The 18,621-nt window shown below is 32.9% G+C and overlaps 3 protein-coding genes across 7 annotated transcripts; all 3 read left to right on the top strand.

Annotated features, from left to right (window-relative positions):
• Positions 1-140: 140 nt before the first annotated feature.
• Positions 141-2,565, top strand: LOC117610118 (solute carrier family 52, riboflavin transporter, member 3-A). Its single transcript, XM_034337120.2, has 2 exons — positions 141-281; positions 350-2,565. Exon 2 carries the CDS (start codon positions 366-368, stop codon positions 1,716-1,718), a length of 1,353 nt encoding a protein of 450 aa, XP_034193011.2. The 5' UTR covers positions 141-281; positions 350-365; the 3' UTR covers positions 1,719-2,565.
• Positions 2,566-2,675: 110 nt separating this feature from the next.
• On the top strand, positions 2,676-5,624 carry LOC117610120 (F-box/WD repeat-containing protein 9). 3 transcript variants are annotated; one of them, XM_034337124.2, is made up of 8 exons: positions 2,676-2,816; positions 3,336-3,495; positions 3,821-3,963; positions 4,037-4,263; positions 4,541-4,790; positions 4,860-5,135; positions 5,197-5,332; positions 5,435-5,624. In XM_034337124.2, the coding sequence occupies exons 1-7, from the start codon at positions 2,733-2,735 to the stop codon at positions 5,281-5,283; spliced, it is 1,227 nt and encodes a 408-aa protein (XP_034193015.2). In that variant the 5' UTR covers positions 2,676-2,732; the 3' UTR covers positions 5,284-5,332; positions 5,435-5,624. The 3 variants fall into 3 exon arrangements, with proteins under 3 accessions (XP_034193015.2, XP_076547464.1, XP_034193016.2); XM_076691349.1 differs by lacking the exon at positions 5,435-5,624 and having other exon boundaries at positions 5,197-5,395; XM_034337125.2 differs by lacking the exon at positions 5,435-5,624 and having other exon boundaries at positions 5,237-5,360.
• A 221-nt stretch (positions 5,625-5,845) lies between these two features.
• Positions 5,846-16,814, top strand: Tnpo (transportin 1). 3 transcript variants are annotated; one of them, XM_076691348.1, is made up of 15 exons: positions 5,846-6,172; positions 7,254-7,329; positions 7,403-7,582; positions 7,656-8,004; positions 8,067-8,268; positions 8,338-8,731; positions 8,805-9,116; positions 9,193-9,430; positions 9,502-9,791; positions 9,865-9,963; positions 10,042-10,137; positions 11,199-11,274; positions 12,596-12,770; positions 12,847-12,973; positions 14,956-16,814. In XM_076691348.1, the coding sequence occupies exons 1-14, from the start codon at positions 5,966-5,968 to the stop codon at positions 12,952-12,954; spliced, it is 2,802 nt and encodes a 933-aa protein (XP_076547463.1). In that variant the 5' UTR covers positions 5,846-5,965; the 3' UTR covers positions 12,955-12,973; positions 14,956-16,814. The 3 variants fall into 3 exon arrangements, with proteins under 3 accessions (XP_076547463.1, XP_034193008.2, XP_034193009.1); XM_034337117.2 differs by lacking the exon at positions 14,956-16,814 and adding an exon at positions 13,095-13,372; XM_034337118.2 differs by lacking the exon at positions 14,956-16,814 and adding an exon at positions 13,092-13,372 and having other exon boundaries at positions 5,847-6,172.
• Positions 16,815-18,621: the final 1,807 nt, after the last annotated feature.

Raw genomic sequence — 18,621 nt, 5'->3', positions numbered from 1 at the left:
TACATTACCAGATTTGAAACACTACAATCTAAACATATGTTTTATCAAGAATTTAACTATCATTAAGTAAATTAAAGTACGTGTGTTTAGCCACACTTTGTATTTTATCTGATAAATTTTATTGTTCAGATTGAAGCACAGTTGAAGACAGAGATCTTCTGATTTCATTGTATCAGTTTCTCTAAGAAAGCTCTACTCAATATTATAGAACTTTAACACAGTGATAACATACTAATTCAGTGAAATATACTTTTTTTTTCAGTAACATTTATACAAGTTAGGTGAGAATACCAATAATTGAATATAATACAAAATTTCAATTTCATTCAGGAATAAATTTTAATTTTAGCTATTTGAATGACAAAATGACAGATATCCCTCAGGATTCAAAGAGGTGTGAAGAAAAAAAATGTTCAAAAGTTGCTGTCCACCTTCTCATAACATTGTTTGGTATATCTGCTTGGATTGGTACTAATGGAATATTTATACAAACACCAGTGCTTATCGATATTTCACCTGAAAGCTGGGCTTTAGCAGCTTATCTGGTATTAATAATCCAAGCTGCAAATTTTGGACCTTTGTTTTATACAGTCTTACAACAGTTTAAATGCAAGATAAACGAGTCTTGGTGGATATTATGTTTATTAGTTTTAGGAACTTTAGCAATGGGACTGTTGAGCTTTCTTTATTCTGAAAGAACTGTTATTGCTGGAAATGAATATAGCTTGGTATTATTTATATTAACATTTTTCAATGCACTAGTAGGTTGCTTTAGTTCTGTATTATTTATGCCGTATCTTCGAAATTTTAAAGAAAATTATTTAACATCATATTTCATAGGAGAAGGATTAAGCGGTGTCCTACCCAGCATAGTTGCTTTGGTGCAAGGAATTGAAGACAGTTCAGAATGTACAACATTTACAAATGATACCAGAGACTCCTTTGATTCTAATTTAAAATTTTCTTCAAACCATTATTTTCTTTTCATATTTGTTATCTTATGTTTATCTTTAACTGCATTTGTTATTTTAGAGTATTCCCTTCTTGTGCAAAACAAGAAAAAGCATCACAAGTCTCTTGGTACAATATCTAATGAGAAGGAAATTAATATTTCTCATAATCATTACACAGAGGATGTACCAAGACACTGTTCATTAGAAGAAGATTCATTTCTTCATAATCACAAATGTCTAACAAAACAAATGCAAAACTATTTATTTATATTACTTGCTATATTGTGCTTCTTTAGCAATGGCTTTCTTCCCAGTATACAATCTTATTCTTGTTTACCATATGGAAATACAGCTTACAAGCTATCAGTTACATTTGCACAATTTGCAAATCCACTAGTATGTCTATTAGCATTCTGGTTGAAGATATCAAGCATAAAAATTGTCAATTACTTGTCCTTAATATGTTTAATTATTGGAAGTTATGCGATATACTTAGCAATGATGTCTCCTGCACCACCTTTACAGAAAACAACCCTTGGTGTTGTTCTGGTTGTCATGTCATGGACAATTTTAATAGGATTTATCTCTTATTTGAAATTAATCATTGTATCAATATTTAGAAGAACAGTGCTCCCTAGAATACTTTTTAATGTTGGTGTGATCATGCAAATTGGTTCTGCAAGTGGTGCAATATTTTCATTTTTAATAATTAACTTCACAAACATTTTTGAAATGCATAATAACTGTACTTTAACAGACAATTGAAATTGTAAATAGTATAAAATTGGTAATTGCTATAGCACTTCCATTGAGGGTTCAGAGTTAACTAATTGCTTTCTATGCAAAAGTATATACTGGTAACAATTTATCAGAATGATCTTACATATTTTTATAACTGTACATATGTGTCTGCATTTAGGAATGAATTTTTACTGGAACACAACAAATGAACAGTGAGACAAAACAATTATACAAATGATAAATGAATGTTATGAACTTATTTGTAAGGAAAGTTTTTAAAAAAATAATTTTAGAATCCTAATGGTCTGACTACTATCTTTTCTTTATCTTAAGTATTGCCTTCCAATACAAAAGTACTTAAGATATATTTGTTATGTATTTCGACTGGTTCGAAAATTATTGTGTTTATGTTACAATATCATTTATTGTTTATTATATACAACTAATATTATTCCAAACAAATGTTTTAAAAATCGGGGAACTATTTACTTATTAGATTGTCAATTGTTTTTTTTTTAAATAAACGTTATATTAATGAAATAAAGTTTTATTTTTTATATAAAATGATGCAGTATTATATAGATATCAATCTATTTTTTACATAAAACGATTTAAATTCAAAAAATTGATTTCATCCATTTATCTTCAAAGGCCATATCTATTCCATGGTGTTCAATTTACAAATTGAAAATGTATGTTATTATCTTTAAACAAGAGTTTTATCATTGTTTAATTCGAATTACAACGATTAAATAATTTAAAAAGAATAAATTCAAATCTGGTATACGTTGTCAGCCCTGCTATACCTACTTTTTGACACGCTTCTAAAATGCGCTAAAATGGTGATTATGAGTCATGCGCTTTCGCGCAAGGTTGCATTGAACACGAGGACCAAAACGGTAAATAACAACGTCAATAAAAAAACAGGTATTACGTTTTTTCTTTTTTATTGCGAGCTGAATCATTGAGACGATCAACAGTCGATCGAATGGTATTGTTTAAAAACGTTACGCCCAGCACCAGATATTCTAGCTTAAAATGTGCGATGAAGAACAAAGTTTCTCTGAAGTTGAAACCGATCAAACGGACTCCCAGTTATCATTATTGGATCTTCCAGTCGAGGTTTGTATAAATAAATTTTCCATGCATTTATACATCAGTAATTTTTTGCTTAAAAGTAATGCTTAAGAATATACATGTATGCCCTAGTTTATCTATATAAATATTTGAAGAATTTCTTAATTTCTTTTAGTAACTTTCACTACGTAAAAGGAGCGCATGTATAACTGTGTAAATATTCGAATATTACAGTAGAAAATTGATAGAATAAGTTAGTAACTATATATCAAGTGTTTACAAACAATGGAACAACTGTCATTGATGTACCTTTTAATCAATTTGCATAACTTGTTCCATGAATATAAATGAAGAGATATTTTTTAAGTAAAAGTCTAAAGTTGCATAAACTAGTTTAGCAATGATCTGTAATGTATGCTATTAAAAAACAAGTAAAACATCAAAAGTTTTGTTGTAATGTCAATGATTTGTTATGGCCATTTTTAAATACCTATTTTCACATATAAAGAAATTTATCTAACACTATCTTACCAAGAAATTTATATTGTTTAATTTTTGTTTCAGATATTCTTCCATATCTGTTCTTTCTTAGATGCCTCTACACTAGTACATGGCTTGAGTTTAGTGTGTAAACAGTTTCATGAAATTTTAAATGATAACTCACTATGGAAAGTGAGGATAAATCAAATTTGGCCAAATACTAATTATCCAGTTTTGCCTCCTGGTTAGCTCAAATTGATAGCACCTTGCGTCTTGCACGACCAATCATTCTGTAAATAAATAAAACACCATCTATTACTGTACATGATAATTAGTTATACTTTATACATCATCACATGTACTGAGTACCTTGAGTATTATATAACTCTTAGAAAATTAACACAAAATATAATCTTTACACATTACATCAGGGAACAAGTATGAATACAAACAGTAATTTCAGTTACCCATAATGTCACATTTAACTTTCTAGCGTGTTATATATTGATAATATTTCCTAATGGTAACTTATGTTCTTAATATTTATGAATATGTATCTGTTTATGTAGCTGAAGATGATGAATTGTTCTGGAAACTATCATGTGTGGCATTGGAAAAGCAAGCCTCATTATGGAGGAAAGAAAATTCCATGGAGAAATTATCACTTACAATGGTACAATACAGTACCATAGATGGCCTGTTATTAATGCAAGTTGGTACAATTTTTCTATTTCGTAATTTTATGAATTTATAAGAAATCAATGATAATTTCTATGTACACGCAGGATGGAAGTATTTGTATATCGGGAGCAAGAGATCGATCTTTAGCATGTTGGAAACTTCCTACAAAGGAAGAATGGGAAATTACTACTTGTATAGAATCTGCTCATGACGGATGGATTTGGGACCTAACATCGATAGACAAGATGGTTTACAGTTGCAGCTGGGATAAAACTGTGAAAGCATGGACGCTTACCAACACCGGTCTCGTCCACTTCAAAACTTATGAGATGTACATGAGAACCAAGCTGGTCATTTTCGCTGCTCTCGTTATGGGAAGGCTGAGCGAGGAAGGCATGAATACTTTTGTTTCCAAGAGACAGTTATCTAGTAGAGTAACATTAGAAAATTACTATTAGGCTACAAATGTATTTGTCAGACCTTCTAAGAGGCAAGAAATCGAGCAGACGGACTTTGCTTTCACTCGCTCTGCCAAAAGTGACTGTGCAAGATATTGCAGTGCACCGAAAGTTTTCGATGTTCTATATTGAGCGTTAATCATTTTTTAGGATCGTCACAGGTGCTCTGTTATGCGTCGCATCATGTCCAGACCTGACTCTTTTTGCTACCGGATCATTTTGTAAAAGTGTTCTAGTATTTGATCCAAGATTAGCTTATAACCCTGTCGTAAAGTACCGACCACATAAAAGAGCCGTTATTAGACTGGCTATGAATTCTAACTTTATTTTGTCCGCCAGTGAAGATGGAACAGTGGCAATATGGGATCAAAGAGCAGGAAGAATGATGAAAAACGTTACTGTGAGAACTAAATCTAAAAGATTTATTAAAATAATAATTAAATCGTAATTCTAACTAAATGTATTTCAGATTTCACAAGAATCATTCCCTATGAGTATGTGTATGCAACGAGACATGGTTTATATAGGAGATGGCAACGCGAAATTACATGTACTAGATCCAAAAAAAGATTTTCAACCAGTTAAATGTTATACCACTGAACACAAGAAAGGTATTAATGGTGTTCATTTGACACGAGGGTGTTTGATCACTAGTTCAATGGACAAGACAGTCAGAATTAATAGTCCAACTGATCCTCCGCAACATATCACCACCTTGGAATCTAGTTATGGCGAAATAGCGAGTGTAAGTATATAGCACAATGACAAAATATATTTAAATCATTTTTCATTTCTTCGTTTTGCAGACTGATTATTTGAATGATGTTCTTGCTATTTCTGGTGCAGACGGAATAGAAATCTGGAGACCAAAAGCAAGAATCCAATGTGCATGAAAGCGTCGATAAATAAATGATTTCTACAAGCATTTTGCTTTGATATGCTGTATGCTACTTAACTTTCAATAAATTAACAAGAATTTAAAAAATATACATATATACTTAACAAATTTAATAAAAGCTTTGCTAATTATATTGTTATTTATAGGTTCATCTTCTCATTTGTACCTAATTAAAAGTAAATGATGGATTAAAATATATTGTGGATGATTACACTCGATTGAGTATACATGAAAAATAATCTATTTTATTGAATTCAAATTGTAACCGCTTAACAGGAGTGTAACTGCTGATTCAAAAACCCTGAATGAAACTATGCTGGTTGATTAAAACAAATCTTAAATATAAATGTTATACGATTTTAAGCACTTCCATTTTGGAAGAAAATAACATCGAATATTATATTTTGAACAAAGTAACGTTAAATTTGAAAGAAGATAGGTGAAATGTAAATCCAAGCATTAAACTGATCGATGTCGCTAGCGTCGCCGGAAGTGTTCGTCTGCTACGCTCTGAAAACGTTCAATTGTCTATCTGTATGAATTGCACATAAATAGAATAACGTTATGAAACGATGTTAAATATCTATCTAATTGTTTTGAACAATTAATCACGCGTTCAACGTGACGCCCTGATAAAAATTATCCAAGAAATCCAGCTATTATATGCCGGTATTCCAATGCTTTCGTGGCGCGATGGTGGGGGTAATCGTGGGGAGCTTCCGTTTATCTGCGAGGTCGGAGAAGGCTGGCTGCGTTCAGTGGTGCTGTTGAAAAACACGATGAAAATGGCGTGGCAACCGCAAGAGGAAGGACTTAGACAAATCTTAACGCTTCTTAAGGAGTCCCAGAGCCCGGATACGGCTACTCAACGAGCTGTACAAGAAGTATCCTTTCTCGATCGACCAATAATAGTTTCTGTGCTACGAAAAATTTTGTTTAAAAGGGTCTAGTCGTCCCGGTGAGTACACCCGCGACGCGGTAACGAAGTGAAGCGGGTAGATCAATCGAAGGGCGTGCTTTTTTCCCCTATGCAAGCTGCTCATCTTAAATACAAGTTACAATTACGAGGAAAATTACGACGATAAGTCCTAAGAAATCTCAAGGCTATCAGGATATATTCTGTTAGCCCTAGAATGTGAAAATCTTCGGCGCGCTTTTGCGCAGCCTGTCACGGACCCCCTTTTTTGTCGTCTACGGTTCGATTGAAAAGCTGTTAAGACACCGTGTTACAATAAATTTGATTCTATGGAATCGTATGAATGTTTTTATCACCGTGTTCGTTAGGTTTGCCCGAGAAGTCTTGCAATTTGTATGAAAATCTGTAAGAGTAGGTCGATGGAAGTTTGTAGGTTTTTCTCGAATAACACGTGAGTTATACTTAAGCGCCAAGAAATATGTTAACGATACGCAATCCCTGTCGCGGGGCGCGTCGGAAATGCCGTTAGTGTCGGTGACGAGTTTGTTTTCTTGACACTGCAATCGATAAATTTATATAGTTTCGCCCGTAATATTAATTAAACAGATTGAAAATGACATATAGAAACGATTAGCGGTAGAATGTAGCGGTCGCAAATTACAGCTGGTATCAAGTATACGGTTACAGAAACTTGAATTTTTTCTACATAACTTTTTTTTTTACATTACATTTATACTCTCCTCACGTCTATATAGCAAGTTTGAGCAAGAAATATAATTTGAAAAATTAATAAATTTATAATGGATTCTTTTATACGTGTGAAATTATATACATTTCTGTATTGTACATTGTACCTTTAATTTTTCTCTTAACCTGTAAAATATAATTCTGGAATACTTTTTTTTGTATTTATTATGTAATGGTAACAACTGTGAGAGGTAAATGGCAGTTACATAAACATGTGATTGTTTATTTTTATAAAAATTGTAAAGTACCATTGTTTTAACATGCATTTCTTTTCTCAAATTTTCCTTAACAACTTTTCTTAGAAATTGGAAGAATTAAATAAATTTCCAGACTTCAACAATTATCTTATTTTTGTTTTAACAAAACTCACATCAGAGGGTATGTATTTAACTACAAGCATAGTACTCTATTGATATAGATAGATTTTAATTGAAATATTTTTTGTTTCAAGATGAACCTACAAGATCTCTCAGTGGACTGATACTGAAAAATAACGTGAAAGCTCATTTTCATAAATTTTTACCAGAAGTTACAAATTTTATTAAGCAAGAATGTTTATCGGCAGTTGGAGACCCATCGCCTCTGATTCGTGCCACTGTTGGTATTTTAATAACTACCGTCGCATCCAAAGGTATGTTTATTGATTATCAACTAACAGTTAACGAAGCTCGTATAATGTTGTAATAAATTATTATCTTTAACAGGTGAATTGACTACATGGCCAGAGTTGTTACCTGCACTTTGTCAGATGTTGGACTCGGAAGATTACAACGTTTGCGAAGGTGCATTTGGCGCTCTTCAAAAAATTTGTGAAGATTCAGCAGAAATATTAGATTCGGATGCGCTTAATCGACCTTTAAACGTTTTAATTCCAAAGTTCCTGCAATTTTTCAGGCATTTAAGTCCCAAAATTAGATCACACGCTATCGCCTGTGTTAATCAATTTATTGTTAACCGCACGCAGGCTCTTATGATTCACATAGATAGTTTCTTGGAGAACCTTTTCCACTTAGCTAGCGATAATGATCCGGAAGTCCGAAAAAATGTCTGCAGGTACGATTATCTTATGGTTCAATGAAGGCAGTTCACAATATATAATTGGTTATTTATTACAGAGCATTGGTTATGTTGCTTGAAGTTCGAATGGATAGATTGATACCACATATGCACAATATAATAGAATATATGTTAATGAGGACTCAAGATCCTGACGAAGGAGTTGCTTTAGAAGCTTGTGAATTTTGGCTATCATTAGCAGAACAACCAATTTGTAAAGAAGCACTTGCACCACATTTACCCCGTTTAGTACCTATATTGGTAAGTAATAATGAAGCTACAGGAAATGTGGGGCAAGAGAACACGAATAAATTTGTAACATTCTTACAGGTAAGAGGAATGAAGTACTCTGAAATAGATATAATACTCTTGAAAGGAGATGTAGAAGAAGATGAAATGATCCCGGATCGGGAAGAAGATATTAGACCAAGATTTCCCAAATCAAAAACGCATCATTCACACCATGCTAATATGAATAAACACACAAATGAGAACGGAGGTTGTGACGACGAAGACATAGATGCCGAAGATGGATGTGATGATGATTCGACGCTTAGCGATTGGAACTTGAGAAAATGTTCAGCCGCTGCATTGGATATGTTAGCAAACGTTTTCAGAGAAGAATTGTTACCAGTCTTAGTACCAATTTTAAAGGAAACTCTTTTCCATCAAGATTGGGAAATCAAGGAGTCTGGAATATTAGCATTGGGGGCTATCGCAGAAGGTTGGTTAACATTTCGTTTTAATGAAATAAAGTTATGTATCTTTATGTTGTAATATAAAATATATTGTTTCAGGCTGTATGAGTGGAATGATTCCACATTTATCAGAATTAATTCCATATTTAATTAATTGCTTAAGTGACAAGAAAGCTTTAGTCCGCGCTATTACTTGCTGGACGCTAAGTCGTTACGCACATTGGGTTTGTGCACAGCCACACGACACACATTTGAAACCTTTAATGACTGAATTACTGAAAAGAGTACTTGATGGCAATAAACGCGTTCAAGAAGCTGCATGTTCTGCTTTTGCCACGTTAGAAGAGGAAGCATGCACGGAATTAGTCCCTTACCTTGGATTTATTCTCGAAACACTTGTGTTTGCCTTTGGTAAATATATTCTTACAAAACATAATAATTGTCCATAAATTTACGTAATGTTGCTAATGTTTATATCCGTGTACAGGTAAATATCAACATAAGAATCTTTTAATATTATACGACGCGATTGGTACACTTGCTGATTCAGTGGGACATCATCTTAACAAACCGGATTACATTAACCTTCTTATGCCACCTCTCATTAACAAATGGAACGTATTGAAAGACGAAGATAAAGACCTTTTCCCGTTATTAGAATGTCTTTCTTCAATTGCAACCGCATTAAGATCTGGCTTTCTTCCTTATTGCGAACCCGTATACAGGTCAGTTTTCCCTCTTAAATTATGCCATGATTTCGTAGATTTAAACGTGTATACATTTTTTTTTTTAATAGGCGGTGTGTATCCCTCGTAGAGCAGACACTAAATCAACATATAGCAAATACCCAGAGTCCAGAACAATTTGAGGCACCTGACAAAGATTTTATGATTGTTGCATTAGACCTTCTTAGCGGGTTGGCGGAAGGGTTGGATGGTCATATGGAACGCTTAGTAATGAACAGCAATGTAATGCAACTGTTGTATCAATGTATGCAAGATGTCACGCCTGAAGTTAGACAGAGCAGCTTTGCCTTGTTAGGAGATCTTACAAAAGCCTGCTTCCAACATGTTCTCCCGTGTATACGTGAGTAATAAATTTACATATTTGATTGATTGCCCCGTTCGGATTACACGTACGATAATGTTTATTTGTTTAGCGGAGTTTATGCCTATACTTGGACAAAACTTGAATCCAGAATTCATATCAGTGTGTAACAATGCTACATGGGCTATTGGTGAAATAGCTATAAAACTGGGTAAATATTTATTCCAACACTTGAACGCGTCTGATAATTTTCAGCTCTTTAATAACATTTTTTTCTTTTCATTCTTAGGGTCTGACACAAGTGCATATATACCAATAATTTTGTCCCAACTTATCGACATAATCAATAGACCGAACACGCCAAAAACATTGTTGGAAAACACCGGTGAGTAGCTGTGTAATATGTTTAAACGTATAGTTTCTTTTACACAGCATAGTATATGGAGCATACTTTTAAATGGTAGGGTGTAATGCGTAGTAAAATATCATTTTTCTCGAGTAAATACAATAATAATCGACTACGTTATTATTGTTCACTCGTATCATAGATGTAATACCTTTTCTTAGAAGTATGCTCTGCACATAAGGGGAAACTTTTCATTTGATACATTTTTGTATTTTTACGTATTATTATAGATTAGAAATGTGCACAAATTTTTATTCACGTAATTAGGATAACACTAATTTATTTAATGAGAAGTCTCCCAGATATACAAAGAAAGTCCTCACGTTAGATTCAGCATATTCGGTGGCATTTAAGTTTAGGTGCATTCTCTTGTAAATGATTTTTAACGAAGGTAATAACCACACAGATTGACGACTTTAAGTGGTTTTACATGACCACGCTTGCACGTTTTATCAGCGGGTTTTAAATTATTAGTATTTGTACATTGGACCTGATTTAGTGGTGTGCGATTGCCTGCAGGCTTTTAATATGGCTGTATTGCCATTACGATATATACTGCAATTCAATATTATTATGCTTGCATCTAAACCCCAGATATTGTTTCGACGGTTCTTTAAATTGGCCTAACTTAATGAGAAAAGAAAAATTTTAGTTTTATGTTTCTTGGTTGTTCTTGTTTGTATTAACATTTATTGGTAGAGAATCATATTCATATCGGTTTTTATAAATCATGGGCTCGCACGCTGCTATCTAATTTTTATTATTGTTTCAGCAGCTACAATAGCACGGTATTGCCTATGTTCATTGTCGGTATTTCATATGTTTACCTCTGTTCCCACTGTCTATTGATTGTTAATATTCAATTGATTATTATTCATTAAATGATTAATTACAAAATTAATTGAAAATTTTATAAAAAGACAACATATATTCGCCTGAGTTGATCGTTGGTTCGCTATCAGTTTGTCTTATTGTTTGTGTTTCCGGTCACTTCACTACACTTCACTTGTCTACTTACCGAAATGAAATGAAAACCGTAGCCATAACGATCGGTCGCCTAGGTTATGTGTGTCCCCACGACGTCGCCCCCATGTTACAGCAGTTTGTCCGACAGTGGTGTGTAAATTTCTTTATTATTATATTCTATTAATTATATTACCTTCTATTTTTATTAGCACTTTATTATTATATATTATTCCCGATTCATCAGTACGTTGCATCAGGGGCTGTTAAAGAACTTTGCGTTCAACAATATTGTAGCGTTTATAAACAAATACGTATCGAGTCCATAATGATTGTTTTTTTTTTTTTAATTTTTTTATAAAAGTAAAGTCTTTCTTTTTTTTTTTTATTTCTTGTCTTTGTTTTTGACAGACATGGGTCTAGTTTATCTTTAATTTTAACGTTAAACTTGCCCATGATTTTGTGCAGTATCAGTAGTGTTTTTACATTTACTTGTTTATGCAGTATATTTGATTTGCCACTATGCAAGTATGTTATGGGCTCTTAATTAATGCAGTTCAATATCAGGGTAGGTTTACATTTGTCACTTTTTTTTAGGCCTGTGTAATATTTTTAGCCTATGTATTATTGCCTTGCATTCAAAACTAGTAACATACCTATCTTTTCTTACATACATTCACTGTGTACAGGTAGTTACAATTGGAAGTGTCCTTTGCATGTTAATTAACTCAGTATTAATAGTTTTCAGATACATCTGTGTAGCTATAATTTTGCTGCAATCTTTTATTTTATGATATCAGACAATTTACACTCAAAGTGATGTCAAATGTAAACCAAGCCTTAATATAATTAATGATGCCAGTCATACTAAAATGTTAATTTTATCTTTTAAGTAAAAATAAGAAAACGAGAAATTTTCAGTAGGTGAGATTTTTTACCGGTAATTCAGGATTTGTATTTGTATAATACCTGAGCAATATCTTATCATATTTCTAGATTAGATTGAATTTCTTTTATTTTCTTAGATTAATAATTTTCATTTTTACTTCTTTGAGTTTCAGCACTATCATACAGAGGAATATAAAACGTTTAATAAAATATGAAAACATATTACCAATGTTAAACACACATTTTAGGGAATACAGGACTGGCCTCAGAGAAAGCCAACTGTTTTATCGCGTGAATTGTTAATTATAAACATCTGTTTATGTATAACTTGTGGGAATGAACATTCTATCGAGTGACTAGTTCTCATTTTTTGTCATAATCATATTTTTATGAATGTAACAAGTTTCATTGAAAAGGAGGTATATTCATCTTTGCAGTTACAATTGGAGGAAACCCGTTACGTGTCTCTACTTGAATTAATATCGTCTACAATGAAACTGAAAAACACGTTCTTCAATTGTGATGAATATATCTTCTTGAAATGCGGCTGTTAATCGTTTGGTAACATAAACATTCATTTCGTTAGGTGTACTTCGTTGAGAAGCATAAGAGACAACGAAGAAAAGGACTCAGCATTCAGAGGTATGTGTCAGATGATTACGGTTAATCCAGCAGGAGTTGTACAAGATTTCATTTTCTTCTGTGATGCTGTGGCATCCTGGGTCACTCCTAGAGAAGATCTCAAAGACATGTTCCAGAAGGTACACTAAAAGCAATCGATCTTAAATGTTTTCTTTAATGTACATTCTTCCATAACGTTGAAACAATTTTTTGCAGATATTACATGGATTCAAAAATCAAGTTGGTGCGGATAATTGGAAACGATTCTCAGATCAGTTTCCACCACAGCTCAATGAACGACTCCATAATATGTATGGTGTCTGAGCAGGCCCGCCTAAATGCGGTAAATCATTTTCTCATCTGTTTTCTGTTTTTTTTTTAAAGTACAATTAGGAAACCTTAGAGTTGAAATTAACCGAAGTCAGATCTTTCTTTAACGTTAAGTAATGTGTCTCTTTCAGAAGGCCGCTTTATGGGGCAGGCCGAAAGGGGTTGGGCGGGAAACAGAACAATGGGTGGACAGGGTGGGTGGGTGAAACCACGGCCTCTTCTCATCAACATCGTTGTCGTTACCGTGTTATAGTCATCGTCAGGCTCTCGGGGGAATTAATAATGCGTTATTAGAGCTACAGTCAGCAAGCGACATTAACGGGAAACAAAAACGAAGTGACAGATGGAACGCAGAAAAAATGAGAACGACAAAACAATCAATGTCCATGGGCCGAAATGTAACGCGTGGGTGGGCGGGTAGGGGGGATGGGCGGGAGGGAAGGGAAGGGAGGGAGGAACTGTGTTGGTGTCACCGACCAATTTTACAGCAAACACAAAGGTATCGCAACTTCGACGCTAAACTGCATAAATATACAAATATGATACCTTAAACGTAGTGAAATCTACACGCTGTACACTCCGTTTCCATTAGCGCTGTGTAACACTTCGTTAAGTGTTTTTATCTCGCGTATTGAAACGAGACAAAGAAGTGCTGGCGGCAACCAACTAGCCCAGCTGTTATTAACGAAACCGACTTCTCGATTAGTATGAAATGATGTAACTTTTACGCGAAAGGCAAAGAAAATGAAAAGGGAGGAGAAGAAAAAAAAAACGAGCATAGATCTCACGTTATAGAGCTTGCTAAACTACTGTGATCGAGAATTTATAATATTAGGTATTGATTTTTTTAATGAAAGAGAGAGAGAGAGAGAGGTGTAACACTCTATTCAATGAGTTGTGTAGAGCTTTAGATGAGATAATAGAATACTTGTTTGATAAAGGTAACAAAAGAAGAAAAAAATACACACAAACAATAGAGAAGTATATTATTAGAAATTTCATAGTGTACAGAAGGTTTTTGAGAATATGTATTTTTATACGTTGAAACTCAATATAAACGCAGAGAAAGTGCCATTCCGTTCGTTTCGAACCAAAATTTTTCTGCTTACTTTATTCTCTCCTTGCTGATTGTGATATTAGGTTATTACGACACTTTGGTCGATCATTGTATGAATGAAACATATTTCAAACGCACTAATATATACATACATATAGAGTGACATATGTATATATATATTATTATTAATTATATACATATATAATATATATATATATCTAACAAGAATGTTTTAACCTACAGACCATTTTGTGATTATTTTTTTGTTAAAGATATTAAATTAGGATCATATTATTAGCATTTAGTGTAAATAGGTAAATACATTTTAGAGTGGACGTGTTTTGTTATCACTTGTAGAGATGTTTCAAATTTTTTGCTTGTACGATCACCTCTTTGGATGGACGTTATTTGAAGGAAGAAAAAAAAAAACTAAGTAAGTAACGTGCAGGACATGATTAATATGATTTGCAGGGAACGATTCACAGTGTTTTGAATCTATGACGTGAAATCTATAGCGATGTAGGGAAATTTTTACGTGCACCGTATCACACGTTCATATAAATCTCTCCATTTTCGTTTCGAATACTTGCGTTTTACGTAGAAATGTGTGTTTGAAATTCAAGCGCTGACTGTGTGTCATTCCAGTCCAATTTTTGGGCCAGTTCAAAAAAGCGAGCACTTTTTTCTTCTTTTTTTTTTTATTATAATCGGATGCGTTTATCTTCTGGTCTGGCCTTTTAAGGACAGAACAGGAAACGGAAAAAGGAATCATCAAAATTGTGAGAAACGCGTCTACGACCTTTATAATGTATCGCGTTGCAAACTCTAAAAAGTTGTAAAAATACCACAACATGGGATTTCTAGAACTTTTAAGACGTATCAAGCTTTTGTAACTTTTATTTTCGCTCTTTATTTTTTCTTTTTTTTTTTTCTGTCAGAACGCGAAACAAGATACGAGAACCAAGTATAAAGAGAAGAAAAAGAAAATAGCTCAACGTTAAGATGATGGAACTAAACTGGATCCATTGTTGAGTCACTGTTGTCAATCAAACTTTGAAGTTTATTAATAAAAACAAGAAAAAAAAATAGGAAAGAAAATAAAATAAAAAAAAAAAAGAAACAGAATGAACTGGCAGAATGGACTAGCGCAGGCGAGATCATGAAATTTGTCGCAGTCAATTCTTTTTTTTTTTTCTTTTTTCAATTGATTTGTAAAACATTATTGAAACGCAATGTTTATGAAGAATATTTTTTTATTATTATGAATAGACAAAACGAAACAAGAATATTATTATTTCATCGTTCTGCTTCTATTTTCGAACGAATGTGAAAAACAAACACCGTGTAATCGTGAGAAACGAAACGTGTATTATAAGTTTCTCTATTTTCGTAATTTCAAATGATAGAAGAGCAAGAAAAAAATCAGATTCGTGCGCAGAGAACAGAGAGCTACGTTTAACATTCGTGACCGCTCCTTTGACTCGATCCATGTTTGTCAATTGGCAATACGGTCGTGTTGCCACAACACTCTATCCCAATTTTGGTCCTTTCCTTGCTCTGCCTGCGCCATTTTTGTGATATTACTATTTTTTATAATTACTTAAGGGCTTGGAAGAGTAGAAATAGAAACGAGACACCTGTGATATCTCCACATGAATCAATTTAATTATTTATAATTAATATCTATCACACACCAATTTAATGTTCTTTTTTTCATTATAAATATTTTTCACGTAACATCTGATTCACACGCAAGATATATTTTTACATACATATATATATTTATTAAATAGTTCTTAAGCAGAATGTTTTTCAATGATAAAAACAATATTTATAATAAAGACCTTTCTCAGGTTCCTAATTCAATTTTATACTATAAACCGGATGAAATTTTAAAGTGAAAAACGTATTTCATTGTAAATATAAACGATATTATAGTGGTTTCTGTCGAGATATCCTCGTGGCTGGTTATTTATTTATTAAATACTCTAAGCTCTCACTCAAGAATTAAGAGGCAAGTTAAATTTATAAATGAACGTGAACAGAATAAGGAGAGTTGGGAAGTTAGAGATGTGTGAAATCGTGAGAGAAAAGGATAATGTCTATTTATACATAATATTATTATTATTATTATTATAATTATTATAATTATTATAATTACTAGCAGAGATGAAACGAAGTTGAATTGATATATGACAAATTTCCAAGTTTTTTCTATTTGAGAGAGTAAAGAGTAAGGAGAGATGAAGTATGCGTGAAAGAGTGTACAGGATGATTGATAAACTAATTAAAAACCAACACGACGTGACGAAAACAAAATAATACAAAAAAGAATAACAGGACACAAGTAAATATATTGTTGTATCTTTTATTGTTGTTGTTGCATGAGACTAGCGTAATAGACTGAGCCATACACGTGGTTAAAATAACTATTAACGTAATACTTCTTAATTAATACTATATATATACATATATATATATATTGTAATTATAATGGTGTGTATTATATTTAATCGTAACGTTTCGTGCGGGCAGTGTTTGGAGGGAGTTCCTGTCCTTTGGGATTTGAACGAATCAATTTCTTCTTGTTCTGGCCGCTTTGATTTTCTATACTTTTTTGTCTCTAACGATGTTTAATTTTTTTAAGGAAAAGAAAAATTTATTTTCAACAATAACAATTTGATTTGCCCTTTGGACGACGGAGAGGGCCATGAATATTCACATAATAAAAATAATGTTAATTTTAATTGTAACGATGAATTGTAATGTGATGGCCTCATATTTTACATTATTTTATTTATCATGTTGTATTATTTTATAAAAAAAAAGGATGATCCAACCAGTGTCTAATGGATCCGTCATCCAAGGGAAATTTCCATGATTAGTAAGATAAGAGGATGATAGATCAACATTTAGCTTTTTGTATGCGAATTTTACGTTAGCCTCGATTGTAAAGTAGATGATTTATGTTTATCTGCGTGTGTGTGAACGTGTATCGTATGTGTGTATTATTGTATATATGTGAATCATTCGCTCCAATCGAGAAGCGTGATAAAGTCGTGAATCTTACAAATATTGTAATCAAAAAAGAAGAGATAACATAATTTTCAATTCTCGCTTATGCAATAATGAATCGCGGATAGGATGATCAAAAAAATAGCTTTCTCGATTGGAAGAAGAAAAGCAATCCTTTCTTTTCGCTCAAAGGATCGGAACTTCATGGGGCTGTTCCTAGTACCTGATTATCCTATCCTTGCGGCACGAAGACGCTTTCAACAACCATCCGGGGGATTCGGATTTGCTCTGTTCTCTCGCATCTCGCTAGCGCCAGCGAAATTCCTCTGTCCAGTGTTCAAGCTCGGTATAGAGAAAATGAAACGTAAATACGGTGTTCTTTTTATTGTTGCATACCTTGACTGCCTAGTACTTAAGTATACATATATATTTAAATATATACAGGGTGTTTGAAAACAAATGTTCAGCTTGAAAAATGTAAATCCTTTATAAGATTCAATGTAAAGACTTTACTATATTGTAATCTGAGCCTTCTTTTTGAAAATGTAAGCTACTGAAGATCGGAAATAGGATTGTAAACCTTTGAATTTAGGAATTATCAGATTCTATTGTTAATGGCTAAAAATTCAATTTTTAATGGCTTATATTCTAATAAAGTAGTCTCAGATTGCAAGATGCAATTTTTATGATGTACCTCTGTTTTCAGACACTTTGTATGTACCAATGAAATAGACAAAAAAACTGTTGAGACTAGAGGTCGAAAAAGTAAGTTCTACTTTTTTAATTTGTTCTTTCTTACACACAAGAACAGTGTTTGTCAAGGTGTTACGAGGGGCGCTGACAAATGCTCGTCTGCGAATTTTTGTACCATTGAAAACGAGGAGGAAAGGAAATTGAGGGAAGAATAATGAAGAGAAGAAACAAGAGGATGGAGGGTTGCTACTCAGTATTGTATATCGATATTATAAGCTTCTGGCAATCATCGTATTGTGATCAAGTGAGTTTATTTTAACGCTGTCAGTTGACATTTTATTATTATTATCATTGTTGTTATGGAACGGGAAGAACGATGGTCATCATTCCGATTCCCGGGGCCCACAATCAAAAGTTGGCTTTTTATTGTAAAAAAAAAAAGAAAAAAAAGAGATTAAGTAGAAAGAACATCAGTGGAAAAGAAACAGCGTCACGTAAGCATGCAAAGACCAATTGCAAAAATATTTTTTTTATTTGAAAGAAAAATTCTCGAATCTTTCCATCGTAGTCTGCGATAAGTGTAACGATTTTCGATTCGTAGAATTTTCTAATATTTTGGTATTAGTTTTCATACTTCTTTGTGTGCTACGTGATCGTGCAGATCCGAAATAAAGAAAAATGACCTATCTAAACGAGTATCCTTTCCAATTTCTCTTCGTTGAAATACTTTTTCTTTCAAATATTCTTTTATTTATCTCGAATAAAGTGTCTGTTTCTTTAAATCAATTAATTAATTTTATCCGTCGAAAGATTCATAGAAAAAAAAAAAAAAATTGTTGATACCATTAGAATTGGCCATTAGATCAGAGAGAAGCAATTTCCAGTCGTAAAAAGAG

The sequence above is a fragment of the Osmia lignaria genome, chromosome 12 (genome assembly GCF_051020975.1).
Source record: "Osmia lignaria lignaria isolate PbOS001 chromosome 12, iyOsmLign1, whole genome shotgun sequence".
Classification (NCBI taxonomy): Eukaryota; Metazoa; Arthropoda; class Insecta; order Hymenoptera; family Megachilidae; genus Osmia; species Osmia lignaria.
The sequence above is the reverse complement of the archived record's forward strand: the minus strand, read 5'-3'. Positions and strand labels throughout refer to the sequence as shown.

What these genes read in the sequence shown, in the direction of transcription:
- LOC117610118 (XM_034337120.2), top strand. Translation starts at nt 366, where the DNA reads ATGACAGATATCCCTCAGGATTCAAAGAGGTGTGAAGAAAAAAAATGT.
- LOC117610120 (XM_034337124.2), top strand. Translation starts at nt 2,733, where the DNA reads ATGTGCGATGAAGAACAAAGTTTCTCTGAAGTTGAAACCGATCAAACG. An exon ending in CACTTCAAAACTTATGAGAT is followed by an intron (nt 4,264 to 4,540) that starts GTACATGAGAAC and finishes ATCATTTTTTAG; the next exon opens with GATCGTCACAGGTGCTCTGT. An exon ending in GAATGATGAAAAACGTTACT is followed by an intron (nt 4,791 to 4,859) that starts GTGAGAACTAAA and finishes AATGTATTTCAG; the next exon opens with ATTTCACAAGAATCATTCCC.
- Tnpo (XM_076691348.1), top strand. Translation starts at nt 5,966, where the DNA reads ATGCTTTCGTGGCGCGATGGTGGGGGTAATCGTGGGGAGCTTCCGTTT. An exon ending in GTCCGAAAAAATGTCTGCAG is followed by an intron (nt 8,005 to 8,066) that starts GTACGATTATCT and finishes TATTTATTACAG; the next exon opens with AGCATTGGTTATGTTGCTTG. An exon ending in TATTGCGAACCCGTATACAG is followed by an intron (nt 9,431 to 9,501) that starts GTCAGTTTTCCC and finishes TTTTTTTAATAG; the next exon opens with GCGGTGTGTATCCCTCGTAG.